General features: G+C 40.1%; 1 protein-coding gene across 5 annotated transcripts in view; it reads left to right on the forward strand.

The window, feature by feature from the left end:
- Positions 1-20,353, forward strand: part of LOC111846988 (chemokine-like protein TAFA-2) — a 43,209-nt gene extending 22,856 nt beyond the window's left edge. For 3 of the 5 annotated variants that reach the window (XM_072711341.1, XM_023817769.2, XM_072711339.1), the window contains 5 exons: positions 6,940-7,049; positions 13,451-13,606; positions 17,632-17,756; positions 18,438-18,487; positions 18,694-20,353. In XM_072711341.1, the coding sequence (XP_072567442.1) occupies positions 6,941-7,049; positions 13,451-13,606; positions 17,632-17,756; positions 18,438-18,467 (420 nt within the window). In that variant the 5' untranslated portion in view covers position 6,940 and the 3' untranslated portion in view covers positions 18,468-18,487; positions 18,694-20,353. Of the gene's footprint in view, positions 1-6,939; positions 7,050-13,450; positions 13,607-17,631; positions 17,763-18,437; positions 18,488-18,693 lie in introns of those variants that run through there. The other 2 variants (XM_023817771.2, XM_023817773.2) reach the window with 2 other exon arrangements.
- Positions 20,354-21,297: the final 944 nt, after the last annotated feature.

Consider the following 21,297-nt stretch of genomic DNA (forward strand, 5'->3'; position numbering starts at 1 on the left):
AGACGCCCTTCTACAATGTAGTCATCAGCTGCACAAAATAAAAGTTTTAATTAACATTTCAAGCAAAATGAAAATTACAAGTGTGTGTGGAGTATGTTTTCTTCATGTGCTGTCATTTTCTCCAACAGTCCAAAAATAAGCTCTTTGATGAATTGGCTTCTGTAAGACTCACCATAGTGCTCTGTGAATACTGGTATAGGCTCTCAGTTCATGACACCCCAGCACTGAATGTGATCAATAAAGATGGACAGGTGGATGAATATTATATGTAGAATAAGTTTGTTGTATCAGGCCCTTTGTATGGAAATGCTCAGAGTGTCACGTCCGGGAAGAACAGAGCAGGCTGAACCCAGATGCAGGAGACCCAGAGGTTTATTGGGACACCGAACAATAGACAAGTCCAAAGGGGCGTGAAACAAGCGATGGTCAAGAAGGCAGGCAGAGGGTCGTGAGCCGGAGAGATTAATCCTACGAGGAGGCACAGGACGGGAAGACGGGCACACCAGGGAACACAGATGAAGCAGGGCAGGGATCAGGAAGATGAGGCGGGCAGGCAGGTCAGGCAGGGTAGGCAGGGCAGACGACGTGGCACAGAAGACAAGAGAGGAAGAATGCTTAGTAGGGAGCATGAGAGCAACAGTGCTGGTTAAATAGACGATCGTAACGAGGCTTAGTCACGTGGCCCCGCCCACCGAGGCGTGACACAGAGATGTTACTCATCCCTCGGGAACTAAATTGAGTGGAGGGCAGTTTCTTATATAATTGCAATTATGGTTCTCAAAAATAGTTATGGATTTCAGGTACAATATATGACATACCAAACATAAGTATATCTAGAACAATTTGTGTTGAAAATTATGTTAGAGAGGCTGTATTTAAATAAGCATGTTGCCCATACCAGTTGCTAATTAAGGCGTTAGCATGATTGTTGATCTCGGCAATCTTCTTCTTGATGTGCGATGCATGTTTTCTAAAGGTACTCAAAATAGATGCCCTACTCTACGCGTTCTATCACCTCCTGTCAGCTCGCTGAATTTACGAGAGCGGCGCTTATGTCGCCTTTAATGCTGTCGAGTCTTATCCGCTTTCATTAATCTTGGCTGGAGGTGCGTTTGTTTCTCAGATCCTGCCTTGAATAGAAGGACTGTTTTAAGCATTCAGTTGGAAAAGATCACCACCATATGTCTAATTAGCATAAATGGGAATGTAACTGTGAATAAGTCTATTAATACCGACAGGAATAAAAAAAAAAGAGAAATGTGAAAAAAACTAAAACAAAAAGATAAACCAAACAAGGTATTTGAGGAGCAATTTTGTTGAACTGATTTCTGCAGCATCTAGAAAGAAACCACATTCTGTGTTTGCAGTGTGTTCATATATTTCAACACATACTGCTTATCATGATAACATAATTTGTGTTTATATTGTTTGCATATCATTACCACTGTACTAGGCTGCTGCTAGTGTTCCACAAAAACAATCTAGGTCGTATGGCATTTTTTTCATCTTACTGGTCTGTTTTTGATACTCTTAAATATTTGAGTCAAATCGTTGCCTGAGAAACAGCTCTCCAGCCATGACTCAGTGCTCACGTATTGTGCTAGGCTGCCATGTCGCCATCGCAATATAAAGACATTAGCTCATAATCATCTGTTTTTTTCCCCAGTATTATGTGTAACCAGATGCCTCAGGACAAAATTGAAACTTGTATCGTATTTTCATCATATTGTTCATTGAGATTGTCAATTAAAATTACATTATATATGTAACTTGAAATATACAGTAGATTTAGGTAATTTATATTTGGTTGGTGTCTGGCTCTGTTGAGTCAGACTCTGAAGCCAAATCCTGTGGCTGCCAGCGTGATGTAACTGTTGGGCCCCGGAGCAAGGCCTGTATCCTGAATTTTTCCTGGGTTTAGCTGACCTTCTTGTCTCAGTTGTCCGTCACTTTGGATAAAATCGTCTGCTAAAGAAATATAAATGCAATAACTCACGATTCGGTAGCCCTAAAATACAGAAATGTATTCAAACCAAATCTTTCTACCCTTACACAACATCTGGTAACTATAATCTTCCCATTCCTGCCTAGAATAAGAATGAAAATCATTATATTCTGATTATATATTCTCATTTACATAAAACCATACAAGAAAGGAAGCATGATTTACAAGAAAAGATGCACATTTAGATGAAGGAAATATCACAGTGTGAAACATGACTGGCATTTTGCTGGTTTAAAAAAATGCAGTGAGCAAAAAAGTTCTTGTGATCAGTGATTAGAAGAAAATGAAGACTACCTTTGATCAGCTGATGCCTCGGGTAAAGTCAATAAGCTTAAATCCGAGCATAAAAACAGCCACTTGCTGGATCTGAGAATTAGACTTTCACCGGGACAGAGGTCAATGTTAATTTTTAGAATTCACAATCGATAAGTTTATCACAGCTTATTATTGAGATTAATTACTACTTACTCGACAGTAGGAATTGCTTGGAAAGTAAGGCTTCTAAATAATTAATACAGAGAATGCCAGACCATTTCAAAACAAATTTGTGCTGATCCCCACTTGTGGGGGGCGTAGGGGTTGAGTTGCTGGTGTTGTGGCCTTAGTCATCATGCCCAGTTCTCTGTGTATGTGATTGGTACGGCACTTTCAGATCGTCCCTGCGTTTGGGTACCTTTCCACAGTCTGCTCTTGATTCTCCCCCTGTCCAAAGATACTTACGACCCACACCGACCTTAAATAGCATCCTATTGAAGATCTGCCCTACCCTACCTGTTAGACTTTCTGGGAACAGGATCCTCCTTAGCTTGATTAGCATTTTGAAGGTGAATGTTTGTATGTCCTGAAGAAAGTTGCAATATATCACTCTAATTTTGGGAAAAGAGTTCCGACTGTGAATTATGTAAATATTTTGAGGGGAATTTGGGGATATTTGTATGGCCTGTACACAACCTCATTTTCAACCTGACTGAATGTCTCTGTGATGAACTGGACTGCAGAAGTAGGGCAAAGCACAAATAATATAGTTACCCACAAACTAAGTACATACTGATCTCATGCTCGTTCTTCATTAATGAATACTCATGCATCTTTTATCAGAAGTAGCTACTATATTTCTTCAGGATTTGTACTTCTGTAGTAATTGAGTTACTATGAAGTAGTTGCGCCCCCTCAAGTAAAGTGTTACCAAGTATTGTAATGCTATATAGGAAGAGTGAACACATTTTAATGTTAAATCTGGAAGGCCAAAAACAGTTACACTAATCTCATCTGTGTGATTATATAACAATATAAAAAATAAAACATGATTATGTAAATAATATAGTGACATACAGACACCTGTTTATTTGCGCAATTATGTAAACCATAATGGGGTAAAAACGCAATCTCAGTGATTTTACCTGTGGCCTGATGGGCGGGTTTGAGTTCAAAGTTGAATTTTAGTGGTGGGGCTTCCCTTATAGTTAGCCTGAAGTTAGCCTGAGAGCTCTTTTGCCATGCATGTGCAAAGGGAACATGCATTGTCTTTGTGTTATAGTCAGTCAGCAACCTGTAAAATGTGTGTGTGTGGGGGGGGAGCTTTGGAGATCCCCAGACATGGGTAAGACACATGGCGGGCCTGCTCCCAGCAATACTATGGTGTTCCTAATAAAGTGCTCAGTGAGTCTGTGTGTTTCTTTTGCAAAATTCTTTTAAAAAAAGGTAACAGAGTATGTGATTATAATTCAGAACTATATAAATTTTAATTTGGTATTTGTATATGTAGGTAAAATTCTAAGCTAAAAATGACAGAATGTGTTCGCATAGGTCAAATCTGAGAATGAATTTCATAGGAAACCAATCCCAGACAATATAGAGCATACGGCGAGGAGACAGCGTGAATGGAATTCCAGTCCATCGCTAGGCAAATAGGCAATTTAGAAACAGCTTAACTGCGTGTCTTTGCAAGTGTAAAGCCTGGTGACAGCTCCACACGCAGCCAATGCGGAGGCAGGCCTCAAACCCCCATCTCGGAAGTGTGAGGGAACAGTAGTACCTACTGAGCCTCCCTAAAGAGGAGACTCTTTGAATGTTTTTGAACATTTGGCATTATTATTTGTCATTCTTCTCCCCCCACACTCTTTGTAAATTCAGAAACACCTCACAAATTAGAGAAGGCCCCCATCACAATCTGGATATGGCAGTTTGTGTTGCTGCTGACAATGAACTGATTGTGTTTCGTTAAGCATGGCATTAAATCCAAGTGAACTTGGAAACAGGCGTATAATTGTGGTGTAAATAGACTCTGCCCGCTTCCACGCATTCAGGCTGCTCTGAGGCGGTTTGTCATTCCCACTGTGTGCTGCAACAGTACCTGTAGGAGGTGATGACACGCCCAGCTGGGTTGCATGCTGCGGCCCCCCCAGGCTGATGGCAAAGAGCGCCTGCGAAGCAATGATCGCATTTCCTGCCGGGAGTGCTGTGAGGTGCAATCAGCACATGGCAGCTGTCCTAGGACAGGCTCAGTCCAAGGTCCAGCCTAATCCCTGCATCGAATGGTATTTGGGAAGTGGGAGGAAGGGGAGAATCACTTTTTTTTGACTCCCACTCTTTTTTGATTATGACTCTTTCCTATGCTCTGCAAATAGCCTCTCATTCAAGTGTTGGAATCTAGTTATTCTTGCCCATGAAAATGTGTAGGTTTAGAACTTTTCCCAGCTGTGTAACATTTAGAAATGAAAATGAAAGCGCTTCTTTCACTTTAAAGAGGACAGAATGTGGATCAAGGGGCCGGCATTAAAATCACTGTTGTCTTTCAAGGTGGAGGACTGGCAGCACGGAATTCTGGGAAGGTTTTGGTGCTTTTCTGCAAAACCAGGTGCGACCTGGAGATGTAATTTACAGAAATACCTTGTCATTATGAATCCATCGTATGTATATGGCAGGTACAAGATCGCGGCAGTTTTCAGTTCCTTTATTTACTTGCAGTACATTTTAGCAGACCCTTTTGTCCAAAGTGACGTACAAGTGAGGCAAATAGCTCATTGCAGGAGTCAAATTAATTCTTGAGTATTTATTTAAATGTGGTATAAAGCGTGTAACACTCTGATCTGCAGTTTGTAGTGTAGCTGCGGAGTTCTGAAGATTAATTGTGTAATACATGGCCTTCATGGATCAAGTACATTAGCGGCCTGCAGCCATGTAATTGATTTCAGAGTGAAAAATTGAAAACAGAATGTGGGACGATGATGTGTACCTTCCTTGCTATAAAAATATGATCTCGCGCATCAGAAGGTTAATTGATAGTTTTTTTTCTTGCTTTTGCGCAGAGAACTAAAATCAAAACAAAGAATGGTTGTCTTTTTAAATGGACAAAGTTTATGTTTGGGCATTCAGAGCAAACTGCCAAATTTTTACGTATTATATTTTCTATCTCTTTCTCCTGGTCAGGGTCATGGGGGTTGTGGTACACCCTGGATGGTGAAATGGGATTGCTGTGTTACTTACTTCTGTGTTACTTACTTTGAGGTCTTAATGCTACATTTTTCACGTAATTTTCTGTTGTGTTGTTAAAACCTCCCCTAAAGTCACCCCAGTATTTGCAGCGACCATCCAGTACAACCATGAATTATTGACACAACCACTAGCCTGATGTGTTGGTTAAACAATACCTCATTGAATTATTTAAGCAATTAAATGGATTCATTAAATGAGCTGGTGGTGAAATTTAACAAACACATGGAATGGCTGAGATGCCCCTATGGAGAGACTCAGGAACCAAAGTGGTATTCTTCTGGTCATCCAACAAGGCATGAGTAACTTTCTGGAGAATAACAGAAATTCCTGGTACGCTTTATTGTGTTACTCTAAATTTCCATATGTTCTAATGTTAAATTGTGTTTTTTTTTTCAGAACAAATTTACACCAGATATAAAACTTTTATCATTTTCTTTGGCTACCTAAAACCTTTGCACAGTGCTGTATATACAAATATGTTGGCACCATACTGTATGTTGCACAGTTATGTTTCGTTATCCACTGTATTTATTTATTATTGTCTCGTATGTTTACTGTTTACTGTTCTAAGTAAAGGTCTTGGATAAATGCTGGTTCATTTCACTGTAGCCCTGCATATTTTAAAATGACAAGTTTGACATGAGTTGATATAAACAAAAAAATAATATCCCTAGTTTAATATCTGGTTCAAATGATAACATAATCAGTGATATATACATATTTATCTTTGTTACGAGATGAATATAGTAGTAGGCAGTTTATATGTGTATTCATGTATTGTCAAAGTAAAGCAGAGAATATGAATATTTGTCCAGTAACTTCTCACAAATTTAACTTCACAGCATCACATACTCTCTGCATTCCTGTGCTTACAGTTTCTGTAAGTGTTTCTACATTGTCTCATGTCCTGTGGGAGAGGAGCTGTGTAAACACTGCTCGGTGCTTTGCTAATTATTATGCAAAACCATAATGCCTGTCTAGAGTGAAGGGGTAGAGGATGCCCAATAAGACAAGGGTGCTGCATTCTCTTTATGCAGGGTGCAGTCTACAGCGTGTCAGTTTGGCTAGGCATGCACGGCAGAGAGGTCTCACCTCGCTGTCTGTGGGGTCCTGACTCCTGTCACAGCTACTGAGAACACTGTCAATACCAGCAGGCCCCTCTCAGCCCTGGGAAGGCTGCTAACAAACTCAAGTTGTGCTGGAGCCCTGAGAGAATATTGCCTGGCTATCAAATACTGTCCACATTCTCGTTGCTAAATTACCAACTGTATTTAGAGCCATATTTATTAAGGGAAAAAAAAAACACGAAGATGCCTCTAGTTCTTAATGTAGTGGATAATTCATAATGTTATTGGTTTCAAAGACTTTTACTGTATGTAAAACATGCCAATCAATTAAGCATATTCTCTGAATTACGTCTTATGTAATCCCTTCCCCAGGATGACTAAGAGATTTAAGCACAAAGCACATAGTGGGACACTGCTTCTGATGTTCTGTGTGATTTCCCTGTGGGAGAAGACTGCTGGCCACCAAGCTGATGGTCACCAAGGTAAGGTGCAGCATGTCATATTAATGCTGATGACTTTTGGAGTCTCTCTAACTCCGAGCTTTACCATCTGCTAAATAAATGTTTGATTTCTGCTTTCTGGTGCATCCTCATTATCCTGAGTTTGACACATCTCTGGGTCAACAAGGGAGGGGCTTGCGAGGCAATTCTGTAACCAGTCATAGCCCCCATTGTATGGCATCACCACATTCATTAAGACCAGTGTTTTCTGTTAAGTTCCCCTTTTATTGTGTGTGCCTTCTGTTAAGGGATACAAAATATAGGAACATGTTTACCTGCAAAGTCTGTATGGAGCAATGTAAGGGTGTGTTTTTATTTATTATTAATAATAATAATAATAATAATAATAGTGGTTGAACCAGCAACCTTCTGTTCACAGGCACAAAGGCTTAGCCTGCAAGACCACACATCACATCACACCCAGCTGGTTGGCTGGAAGCCTTTAATTTGAAAAAGAGAAAAAAATGGACCAGTCTGGTGATGTATACAATGAAGACTGTGATTGGTTAGTGAAATCCACACCCCTCCCTTGTTGACCCAGGGATACATACTGTAGAACTCAGAGAAAATCAGGATGTCACTGTTGTCACATACAGTTTTTGTAGACTGGCGTCTTTAAATTGTTTGCATTGTGTCCCATGATAGACTGGAATTCTTTCTAGTGTGTCATTCACTGTGACTGCAATGGATAAATGAATGTAAAATATCTCCTATTGGTTTCATATTAAATATATGTTGTGAATTTCTGTGCTGTACTGTCTTTCATAATGCAGATGATGGGGGTCTGTGTGTGGCTCAGTGGGCTAAGCCTCTGTGCCTGTACTCAGAAGGTCTCTTCTGATTTAAATCCAGCCTCAGCACATCTGCAGGTCCCTGTGCAAGGCCATTGTCCCCCAGCCCCCTGGGTGCTGCAACAGGTGGCTGCCCTTTGTAACCAAGCTTACTCTCTTGGACAGCGAGATGGGGCAGGTGAAAAGAGAATTTCCCCATGGGGATCAATAATACTAATTATTATCGTTAAGTAGCCACTGGGTCCAAATGTGACCATAAAAGTCTTAGAGTTATTTGGGAAGGAAGTCAATTTGAAATGTATGAATTAAGCTGTCATTGTTGATTAATGGCAGAGATGCTGATCTCCATTGAAATGCACATGATTAACTTGGATCAAGCTAAGCCATATCTTTGGAAGTCATGTAAATTCTTGTTTGGCAATTAGAAACGAGCTCTGATTTCCTAGTGGTTCATACAAGTCCTCTTACTGGTTATTATATTATTGTTACTGTTATGCTGGCCTGGTCCTAGGCGTACAGCAACAGTCCTCCTGCACTGGTTCTGGACTTGAAGAGTACTGCATAGAAACAGACAGGCCAGACAGGAACCAAGTGTGGAGCCGACCAGGCACAACGCTGGAGGACCAAAAAAGGAAACAGTAACAAAGAGCGGGTCAAAAAGTCAGGCAGTGGGAACCAGGAAGTGCCAGCATCTAGATGGGATGGTCCAGAGGGACGAGATACAGAAACCAGGATGATGCAAGGGTCAAGAAGCCAAAGATCAAGAACCAACAGAGAACAAGGTCTAGGACTGAGCAGAGTGATAAAAATGCTTAACTATCCACCAGGCTTGAGACTTGATGCTAAAATAAAACTGCCTATAGCCTGTCCCAGAAAGCATAGTGCATGAAGAATGGAAGCCCTGTGCAGTGACCTAAACACATTGTGGAACACTGACAACACCCACACTGAGTCCAGTCAAAAAGCTTGTGGTTAGTGTCTATGTCCGGTGATGCACTGGTATCCTATCCCCTGTCACCTGCCTAGCATCCTCCATTTCATGGGACTACAGGTAAGGCACAATAGAACTGCAGAATGGAAAATGATTGGATGTATGTCCAGGGATACACATAACGGGTATGCAGGTACGCATTAACCTTTAAAAGCCATACATGCGGCAATTGATTGTTGTGACAGCGCAAATGCACGCTTATTTGATGTGCATTTGCACTGCTATGACAAGAAATCATCATGTAAAAAATCAAGCGCCTAGTCATGCAGTCAGGTTTACAAACATTTGTGAAAGAAAAGCGTGTTCTGAAGAGCTCAGTGAATTCCTGTTCAGTCACAGTAGCAGGTTTTAATTGAGTGTTGTAGGAAGCCAGTAATCCTGTAAACGGATAGCTAACAGGATGAGTTTAGCACGTCTCTCACTGCTCATAATATTTTCAGTGCAAGTTTTTAACAGTTTACACAGTATTGTGAACACAAGTCCATTAACTTAAAACCATTTCAATGTTTTAATTTTTTAACTTTTTACACCACAAGAAAGGGCACATTTTGCATTAAGGTCCTGAAGGTGTACATTTTGACAGATCTTAAAAGCTGCGGCAATATCTCCATTCTCTGTACTTTTCCAATCTCTGTCTATCACCAAGGAACAAGCCTGAGGACTTAAGCACTTCTCTCAAACCTTAATGCCTTAAAGGATCAAAGATGTTTTTCTAAAACAGAAAGAAAGGGATTACTACTTTACGGGTCAAAAGTATCAGCTTCGCTTAGTGTTGTGGGAGCTCGACTTGCTAGACAAGTAAAGTTCTGCACCCAGGCACTTCCAAAAATGAGTTCTTTAAGAGATTTTATAATTTTATCCAAATATATGTTTGTTTTAATAATTTGGCTTTATAATCTGAAATGAAGCATGTGGAGGGTTAATCTACGCTGAACTGTAGAAAGCAGAATCTTGAGGTGCCTTCTCCATTCATGTCAGAATACATTAGGGCTGAACATTTTGGAGATTTGGTGAATTATATTCCCCAGATGGGGAATAGAGATGGTTTAGGGCCAGTCAACCACAGCAGACACTTTCTTGTGAGTATAATAACTCGCAAGGGATATAAAGAGAAGCACAGCCTCAGAAACTAGTTTTTTTTTTCAGTGTGATAACTCCAAAAGTGTTTGTTAGATATTTTCCAAACTTTACACATCCAGTGTATGAGTAATGATCTGGTACTGTTTAAGAAAAAATGTACAAAATTAGCAGCAACTTAGTGGCAGCAAGGGGAAGGGTGACTGCAGGAAACATTTGACCTTGTAAACATGATAACTCTACACTGATTTTATTTCCAGACAAATTGCACCAAAATTGAAGCAGCAGTGCTCAGTGGCACCAAAGGAGGGAAAGGGCAGCTGTAGGAGATACTTGATCTTGTGAACACAGTAACTGTATTGAAAGATATCTCCAGGCTGGATTGCTACCTTGACTAAACAGGAGCAAAATTGACCTCTTTTTTCATAAACAAATATACAAAACAGTGTTGCTCCATGTTTCATCTTTATAATTGGGAAACCAGCTAACCTATCATGAAATCTATCAAGAAAATATTACCAAAGAAAAATAATGTATAAGATAGACGGCCTCTGATTCCCCTTAGAATTTTGTACTGTGCTTGGTTTTAGTTATCTTAGAGTCAGTAGTAGTATAGCATTATTCTTGCTACATTTTGAGTTTGAAGCTGTATTTCTACCAAAAACTATATTTGGCTTTGATTTAGTAACTTTTGGACAACAAAGGGATTTTTTTTTGTTGTTGTTGTTGGTGTGTTACTCTTAATTAAAAAGATGTTCTAGTGTTAAATTGTGTTTGTTCTGAGCACATATACCCTTACTACTCAGATAAATAGTTTTAAACATTTCCTTTGACTTGCTTAGACTTTTTGCACAGTACTTTACAGTATACTTATTAATTGATTGCACATTCCTCATGGAATGGCCTTCCATGGCCGAGCAGCTGCATGCAAGGCTCACATGACCAAGTGCAGTGCCAAGCATCGGATGCAGTGGTGTAAGGCATGCTGCCACTGGACTCTGGAGCAGTGGAAACATGTTCTCTCAAGTGACGAATCATGCTTCTGTCTGGCAGTCTGATGGACGAGTCGGGGTTTCACAGATGCGTTGTGCCAAGTTTGGTGGAGGAGGGATAATGGTAAGGGGTGTGTTTCTCAGGTGTTGGGCTACTCCCCTTAGTTCCAGTGAAGGGAACTCTTAATGCTTTAGCATGCCAAGACATTTTGGAAAATTCTATGCTTCCAACTTTGTGGGAACAGTTTGGGGAAGGCCCTCTTCTGTTCCAGCATGACTGTGCCCCAGTGCACAAACCAAGGTCCATAAAAACATGGTTGAGTAAGTTTGGTGGGGAAGAATTTGACTGGTCTACACAGAGCCCTGACCTCAAACCCTATTGAACACCTTTGGGATGAACTAGAATGGATGATGTAAGTCAGGCCTTCACGTTCAACATCAGTGGTTGTTTTCACAAATGCTCTTCTGGGCAAAAATTCCCACAGATGCACTCCATTAACTTTTGTATTGATGCTTATGAATTTATAATGGGATGAAATAGAAGTTCCCATGTAATGGCCATGTTTCGCAATACTTTTGTCCATAAAGTATATATACGTACATTCGAGGACAAAGTTTGGAAGTGCATCTTGGAGCAATACAGTATGTGTGATAAATTTCACCAAATTAAAATACTGCAGTCTAAAGAAAATATTACTACAAGCCAATCTTACTCAATCCCACTTCTCCAAGAAAAAAGCAACAGGAAATTTTTCCACAAAAAAAATTCCCCACAATTCATTTCACCAGACTGCTACAAACAGAATTTTCCCAACAGGGAGGCTAGCGACTAACAATCAACATAAACTTTGTTATATAATATTCAGAAAATCATCAATGTTACAATGTTAATGGGACATTTGCAAAAAGAGCTATGGAATAAATTCCAGCAACATTTGGCAGATGGCTGTGTTTACAAGGTGGTGGCTACAGGCTTCATTTTCACTCCTTGCTGCCGTCTGTTACCAGTTCCAGTTTTGCTGGCCTCTGTTGCTGCAGTTCCAGTTTTGGGTCTGATCAAGTGTACATTATTAGGTGTAGATTTTCATCCATATAATGTTTTTGTGAAGTGGTAATTAGATTCATCAAAGATCACACAGGATGAATAGAGTAAATAAATTCATTTATCCTGGTCACAAGGATAAGCCTCTATTCATTGCATCCTTGTCTTTGCTGTCACTTCAATTAGGTGTAGTTTGTCTGAAAATGTTATCATGTTTGGATTGTCACCCATATAATGTGCCTGCAAAGTGCTATAAAGTTGCTGCATTTGCAAGTCCAAGTGTAACAGACTGTATTGGCAAAGATCTGAAAGTACTCAAATTTTGAGATAATAATAGCAAAGAGATCTTTTTCAACCTTTAGAGATACATTTTAAGGGTCAAGATCTGGAATTGATCAAATTTCCAGGTGAATTCCAAAAAAAATGAAGAAGCACCTCATCTTATGAACATGCTAAAATAAAGTTGGCCTGACCCTCCACTTAGACCACAAGTCTCCCCCCCCCCCCTCATGGGTAATGCAAAATTTATCACAGTGGATCTCCCCCCACGTCAAGATACCAGAATGGCATTGCTTTTGAAAATATTGTCTAAATACAGATGCAGTGATATAACAATTAGGAGGAATAGTGAGGATTAGCTGGAGGGGGTGGGGTAACAGGGGGTCTGGGAATATATTGACAGCATCTGGTTAAATGCTCTATTTATTTGTTTGTTTGTTTGTTTGTTTATTAAGCATATCTCACTTGGAGGAGAACTGTGAAGTTGATGTTGATGTGAAACAAAAGCTCTTATCTGTTACTCCTTCCAAGCCTTATAGTGAGCATCAGCAATTTCCTTGTTTGGTTCTTCATTGCCTTATGACAGCACATGTATTGTCCTCTGTTTTGATTTAAGGTGATGGGAGGATGGTTTACAATGTAAGCCTGTAACAGTGTGTGGAGGATGTCTTTGATACCCGTGTGTCAGTCATAATCACATCTGACGCTCTCAGTTAAGCTACTCCTTGATGTGTCGGCAATGAGGGTTGTCGTGCATTAGAGTGGCCAGCTGTCTAAACAGAAATTATTTCATGCTGTACTGCTGAAACCCCAAACCAAACTGTTTAATTAGGTGCTGTATGCCATGAAGCATAATTTATTTAATTTCTTGGTGAAATCTTAACACTTCTGGTTAAAATATTCATTTATAGTAGGGAAAATCTACTCCATATAAATATTTTGCTTGTATTATTCATGAATTTTCATATAAATTGTTTGCATCAAATAAGATGGAAAGAGTGTTTCTAAATTCCCTGCTGTGAGACTGTAGGAGTGTCTGTGCCCATGGAGTGGGCTGCCTGGGATTGGATCTTGCCCCCACCCCACCCCCCAAGGATGACACTGTTAGGTTAGGGTGCTTGGAGTTGGAATTTGGTTTTGTGATTCTTTTGGAAGCTCTTAGATGTTCTCAAGAATAGTAGTGAGGAAGTAAAAATTGTTCACCTCTCCAGCAGTACATCACGTCGGAGCTGGGACCTGTGAAGTTGTAGCCATACACCGATGCTGCAACAAGAACAAGATAGAAGAGCGATCACAGACTGTGAAATGCTCCTGCTTTCCAGGACAAGTGGCCGGGACCACGCGGGCTGCCCCCTCATGTGTAGATGGTATGTTCCATCTGAAATGTTCCAGTTTCTTTTGCTTTGCATGCTGCTTTCTCTCTGTTTTTTTCTATGCACCCTAATGTTTGTACTATATCCTGTATGAATGGAAAGAACTGTGCCAAGTAATAGTCGTTAACTTATTCCTTCTCTTTATATACTTTTATACCTTTGGGCTCTTTTTAATGCTTTGAACTTAAAGGAAAATGACATGTCTAGAACAGCAAGTATTCACCATTTCTTATAAGGTGGTTGATTTCTCTGCATCAGGCAACAAAATGGGGATCTTCTGCAAATCAATAAGCAACTGTTTTTAATGGACAAACAACATGACAAAATGTTAGTTACACAAATAACATACAATCCATCGATCAGCTGCACGCACTATCCGTCGTATTATCTTGCAGTTGGAGACACTACAATTCGAAAGCCAAACAGTGATGAAGATGACCCGAACACTCTTGAAAGTGACACAGGCTGAGCGTGGTGAGGATGGGGGGGGGGGGGGGGGGGGGCTTACACTTGCCCTCCTTAGCCACCATAGGAAGTGAAGACACTGCATCTTCTTGGCTGAGGAGGAGGTGTTGATGGCCCAGTCATCTGTCAGCTGCTAAGTGCATCCCAAAGAATCCGGTGCTCCTGACCTACTCTACCACAAAGCCCTTGGTGGACAGCAGGGGGTAGACAGCATGGGATGTTCTGAAGTCAACAACCATCTCTTTTTTTCTGTCGATCCACATTAAGAGACAAATTGTTGGACTTACACCAGTCTGATAGCTGCTGAAGCGCCATCCTGTACTCCGACTCATCGCTGTTGCTGATGAAACCCACCACCGTTGTGTCAGCAAACTTGATGATGGTGTCGAAGCTGTATGCTGCAATACAGTCATGGGTCCGGAGGGAGATCATGACTGGTCTGAGAAAACAATCTTTAGGGAGTGCCAGTGCTCAGCGTGTTAGTGTTGAAGGTGATGTCTCCGATGCAGACTGTCTGGGGTCTCTCTGTCAGGAAGTCCAGGATCCAGTTGCACAGGAAAGTGCTGAAGTGCAGCAGACTTAACTTCCCTATGAGCCTCTGGTGGATGATGGTGTTGGATTCTGAACTGAAGTCAAAGAACAGCATGTTTATATACAGTATGTGTTCTTACTTTTGAAATGGGAAAGGGCCAGATGGAGTGCAGAGGATATGGCATCTTCACTGGACTGGTTTGGGCGATAAACAAATTGGAGGGGGCCATGAAATGTGTGAAGACTAGCTTTCCACTGCCCCACAACTAGCCTGTCAAAGCACTTCATGAGGACAATTGTTAGTGCTACAGGGTGGTAGTCATTGAAGCAGGAGAGAGAAGACTTCTCACACTGTATGATGGTGATGGTGATGGCTTTGAAGCATGTGGGGATGACTGGCTGGCTCAGGGAAATGTTAAAGATATCTGTGAAGCTGGTTCGCACCTTCCCCAAGCACACAGTCAGACATTTTGTCTAGTCCAGCAGCTTTACGTGGGTTTACTTTCAGTAGTTTTCCCTCTCGTCTGCTGTGAACAAACACAGTACCTGTTCTTCAGATGTCATTCAGGGCATCAAACCATGTGGTCCTATAGTTCATTATGACCCGAAGACCCGGTCACACACAACACAAGTCTCTGGTGTCCTGAAAGTGGATTTTCTTGCCGTGTGTGTGCTTAGCTGTGCTGATGCCCGTGGACAGGTTTGCCCTTGCCATCAGCAAGGCTGCCTTGCTGCCCAATCTTAAATGCAGCGTGACAAGATTTCTTCAGCATACAAACAGTACTGTGCAAAAGTTTTAGGCAGTTTTAGGCTATTTATCTGGGTATTAAATATTTATTTGCCCCAAACCAAAAACCTAATATAAAAGCAGAAAATATTTATATTTAGAGTAACACAATAAAAACTAAGAGTAATTTCTTCAATTCGCATCTTGTTGGATGGCTAGATACCACTTCAGTTCCAAAACTTCTCTTCAGGGGCACCACAGCCATTCCATGTACAAACACTCCTCTAATTACGAACTTTCAACTTACGAACTTTCAGACATACGAACAAAGACGACTGTAAGTCCAAATTGTGTTCATTGGGCTCCCGTTTCTTGTCCGCAACATCAATTTTTTTTTTTCTGCCAATTCCGCCTAGTACGACTTCTGGTCGCTACTCCTGCCGCACAGCAGTGTAGCGTGCGTACTCCCAGCATCCTAGTTCTTAGTACTTGCGTATACCCTTAAAATGATGTTGAATAACGACTTATGAACATTTCAAGTTACTAACGGCCGTTTGGGACGTATCTCGTTCGTAACTAGAGGAGCATCTGTATTTATTAAATTTCATCATAAGATCAATCATCCATCCATCCATTCAATTTCCAACCCACCTATCCTACTGGGTCACGGGGTAAGATCAATCAATTAAGTTAAATTATTTAAAAAGTCACTGAAGTATTTGTTAACCATACAGTATGAGATGTGCTAGTGGTCAAATAAAAAATATGTGGGTGTACTGGACGGTTGCTGCAAATACTGGGGTGATTTTAGGAGGGGTTTTGAAATGGCTAAGCTGATATGCCAAGACAGACATAATAGCAAGGCTTTACACCAACAGGAAGATCATTTAAACATAATTTTATGTGACTGCATAAGACTTTTTATTCATAATACTGAATCTTAGATATCATCCACAATTTCTGGCTGGCATGTGTGGTGATAGTCTTGGGGACATCATCTATGCATTTATTTATGTATCCAGTGACCAATGATATATACTCCTCCAAGTTGATGAGCCAAGAGTCAAAAGTACTTTATTAGTAATTACTGTTCTTGTTGATTTTACTTATTCCCATGTACTGTAAATACTGTATTCAGTTTTTTTATTGGGCAGAAGGAACATGACAGCGCAGTCATGCCACTAAGTCTTTTGGGAAAAGAATTAGGGAGAATTAAAGATTGAACCCTTCTGGAATATTACGCAATCACCCCGTATTGTACAACAAATGCTGTGTCTTGATTGCACTCACAGACTTTAATAGAATTGAATTTCCCCTTCACACACACGCACACACACACACTGTAATTATACAATACTGTGCAAAAGTCTTAGGCAGTCACAGAAAATGATATGTAAATGTTCTTCATGTTGGTGTAAACCTACAATATGCCTGTCAACATGTGTCAGCTGAGCCATTTCAAAAGATACCCTAAAGTTACCTCATTATTTGCAGCAATCATCCAATGTGACTCAACCACAACCCCACCTTTGGCTAATCAATACCCCATTGAGTTATTTATCAAATCAACTTAATTAATTCATTGAGCTGGCAGAGAAATTTAATAAACACATAGACTGGCTGAGGTGCCCCTAAGGAGAGGTTTGGGAACCAAAGCGGAGTTTATCTAGCTATCCAGCGAGATATTGGTAATTTTTTGAGAACCGATGAAATTCTTGTTTTTTTATTGTGTTACTGTTAGATTGCACATCCTATAATGTTAATTTGTGCTTTTTTTCTGAGAAAATAATACTGCCAAGATAAATAGCCTTAAACATTTTCTTTGACTGCCTAAGCCTTTTGCACAGTATACCCACTGGAAGTGAAGCTTGGAGCGTAAGTGCAGGGTCAGGCCATCTCTCCAATGTCCTTGGAGCACTGTGTATGATCTATCATAACATAATCAGCTTCACCAGATCTGCGCCTCTTCTTTCATATGCCACAACTGTCTAGGACTGGAGTTTAGTGACACGATTAAATTCCCATGATAAATTATACCGAGGGGGGAATCTGCCCACGATAAATTTCACTGGTCGAAAATACCGCAGTATAATGAAAATATTACTGTAATACCTTACAAGCGATTCATTCAATTTAACAAAGTGCATTTCTAGCTGTTTGGATCTTTGTTTTCTTTACTTTACAGTCTGATATGAGCTGGTATGAGGTAGTGGAGCGTCATCTGATTATTGATCTCCAGCCCTTTCATGTGTGGGATCATCACACTCATGTCCTGCCACCGTTTCTTCTTCCACAGCTTCCATCGTGGAACAGAGATGGTGGTGCCAGATGCAGCCCTGCCTGGATGGAGAGGAATGTAAAGTTCTCCCAGATCTCAAAGGCTGGAGCTGCGCTACAGGGAACAAGATTAAGACCACAAAGGTATGACCCATAATCTGCTCAACCAGGCCCAAATACTATATTTGGCCTAATGCTCGGTGAAATCGCTCCCCAAAAAAAATTCTAGCCAATATAATATCTAAATACAGTGTGATCCATAATATGATTGTTATTAAAGTCGTATTAATTATCTGAATGCCAATTTTAGCATCATTTTCACAAGTTTATGGTAGGGCCTATTGATTCTAAAGTGGTTTAGCATTTCAGAAAAGGCTTCACAGGGATTTACTGATGAGGTGTAGTGTTATTTTAAAAATTATGTGTGTGTGTGTGTGTGTACTTGTGTGTGTGTGTGCGGATTATGATTATATTACCATTGTGGGGACCAAATATCCCCCACAATGTGATGAAAACCTGTTATTTGGACGTTGCAAGGACCATTTTTCAGGTCCCCACAAACATCTGTGAATGAAACCAAAAATCTAAAAATGCCAAAAGTTTCGTATTTTGTTTGGTTATTTATGGTTAAGGTTAGGGTTGGGTAGGGGTTAAGGTTGTCATGTTGGGAGTTTTCCCCATAGAAATGAATGGAGAATCTTAAAAAGATATACAAAGATATAATTACACACCTGTGTGTGTGTGTGTGTGTGTGTGTGTGTGCGCGTGCGCGTGTGTGTGTATAAAAGCTGAAATTTGTTTATTTTGTGTCCTTGAAACTCACAGATTTCTCCTGACAAAGACCAGCTTTGGTAATACACAGAGATCCACTGCAGGTAGCTGCTTTTAAGTTAAATCCTTGTAATATTGTTTCCAAACATTCAAGTAACTACGTTGTTTCAATTCTTAAAACAAATTGTATCTCAGTAGCTCACAAAATAACTTCCTTTTTCTATATAATTACAAAGCACGCAGTGATTTTGCACAGAAACTGAATGCTGAACCAAATACGACCCCCCCCCCCTTTGTCTGTTACTCACAGTGAGATGAGACCGCAAAGCTGGAGCCCAGATCACTTCTCCTGTCGTGGCACTTTGCAGATGCCAGATGTTCATATAACCAATCAGCTTTTATGAATAATGTGGAGCCAGCACAGAAAATCAGATGCAGGATGAAGGATGTGCTGCTGATCTATGAAATGCATTCGTAAAAGCCTTTAGCCAATATTGAAGTAAATAAATACAAATCTTGTCAATTATTTTGCTATAAAGAAGCAAGTAGAATCATTCTATATCTAGATTATGCCCAACTTTCCAATATGAAACAATTCCACAATAAGAAAAACATTTATCTCAGTGGCAGCTAGGAACTGAAATCAGGTTCTGTATGAAAGAATGCATTATCTGTACATGCAGTGTGAATTTTTAAGCAGCATAACGAAAAAGCTTGCTGTACTTTAATTCGATTGTTGTATGCTTTTATTATGTTACACTATCCATTATCATGACTAATGTTTAAAATATAAAACCTCCCATAAAGGGGCAAAAATTTGTTTCAAATCACAATATTGAAACCATCATTAATTTGGATGAATGTGCAAAAAAGAGATCAATGGATAATTCATAGCCATGATCTTTTGACATCTCCTGCCAGATTTAATTAGCTGCATTTGTTATTAATGCTTATGTTAGGCAATAGAACAGTCATTTATCATAGGAAGTGGCCATAAAGGGAATTAGCTAACATTTACAAGTGGGTGTTTTAGTAAACAGACCCTGCGTTACTGAAACACTGGCCAGTAACAAACAGCATTTAAAATAAGTATTTAATTTACACCTTCGTAGCATCCAGATGATGAAAATTGAATGTGATTTGTACGCTTGTAGTTTGAGTGATTTCGTCACACTGACTCCATGAATTCGTTTTGTCCATCAGTACGTCCTCGATTTGTGCTAATCAGTTTCCTGCTTTTGCTCATTTCAAATTAGAAAACTGCCAGCTGAAATATTTCCAAGCACCCATGTGACTCCAGGATTGTTTATGTAAAATGGAGGTAATAGTGAACTTAACACAGCTTAATTGGGTGAACAGTGCACTCACCGTCGGTGTCATTAGACACAGTTAAAGGTCTTGTCATTATTTCATCATCTGTGCGATCCTTGCCTCCAGCCCACCAAGATTTCAGGTTTGCCAAATATAGCAGCTTCTGTAAATGTAAGTTAGCACAGAGAGGCGCAATGCAGTGGATGCTTATGGGCCGCTGGGACAAACACGCAGGTGTCATTTATTGTGATGCAGCGTAAAGCTATCTCTGTTTTCATTCTTGGCTAAATGAATTTGACCATTCTGGTACAAGGACATTTTCTACTGAATGCATAGTCTCCATAACAACATAGTGAAGGTAAACAAGAAATGTATATTTGAAAATATATTACTATAAAAGCAGTATACATTTATAACTGGTGACTTTTCAAAAAAATGTTTTTTCCTGTATAAAGTATTCTCCATCTAATGTGTTTATAAATTAAAGCCAGCTGAAATGTCTTTTGAAAATTTGCATTTGTTAAGGAATAACAATGAAAAGATTAATTTACTATGAATTCATGTCTGTCCTTGGTATGATTTATTTGTGCAGTGGTCATATGATTATATAAATAAATTATAACTGTACCCTTAAATTGTCTCCAATATAAATATTTTCACAATGCTATCTTAAGTGTTTTTTATTTGCAATAATAAAGACGCTGTACGTCCTTAATACAGCTGGGATGAATACTGTCTATTAATGCTAACCCAAGGTCTTTGCAAACATAAGTGGAAATCACACACCATCCAGAGGTTTGGTTGGGTAGCTTAAACACCAACTTTCAAATCATGATCTAATCAGAATTTCAGCGCATATCCCAGGAAGCAAAGCGTGTGAAGCAGGCTGCGGATGGGGAATCCGTTAATGGAACGGCACACTATACATTAACAGAAATGATGAGTCACTGGGTCATCTGATCAGCATAATTTTTGGAAGACAACTATGCAAATACAAGGGAAAGACACGACTCATGGATATTCGAGCTGAATGCTAACTTTTTCCACTAGCAGCCTGAAGTGATCCTGCTACCCACTGAGACCATAACCTTGCCCCCATGTCAGCATTCACGATGTAAATACAGAATTTTATAAGCATATTTAAAACCATGTTTATGTAATCAGTGACAGGTGCTCTCCCTCACACCTCCAGAGGTGGAGCTCTGTGCAGGTATGCAGTTTCTCCCTCTGTAACATGGGTTTCCCACCATCATCCAAAGACATGCAGTAAGATTAACTGCCGTCTCTAAAGTCCTTATAGTGTATGCTTGAATGTGCCTTGTGATGGACTGGCATCCCATCCAGGGTGTCCCCCAACCTTGTGCCTATGCTACCTGACAGCTCCAAGCCCCCCATAACCCTGACCAAAATAAGTTCTTGGAAAATGGATCGATATGTTATTTGATATGATGGATACTGAACATATATGTGTTCGACAACTCAGATATTTTAAGGTACTAGTAGTATATATACATCGGTCCTGAACTATTTGCTTTCCCCATATGTACGTACAGTACCAGGGACTTACTCTGGACCTCAAACCCAATGTTAAATCAGTCTGCTG

The sequence above is a fragment of the Paramormyrops kingsleyae genome, chromosome 1 (genome assembly GCF_048594095.1).
Source record: "Paramormyrops kingsleyae isolate MSU_618 chromosome 1, PKINGS_0.4, whole genome shotgun sequence".
NCBI lineage: Eukaryota > Metazoa > Chordata > Actinopteri > Osteoglossiformes > Mormyridae > Paramormyrops > Paramormyrops kingsleyae.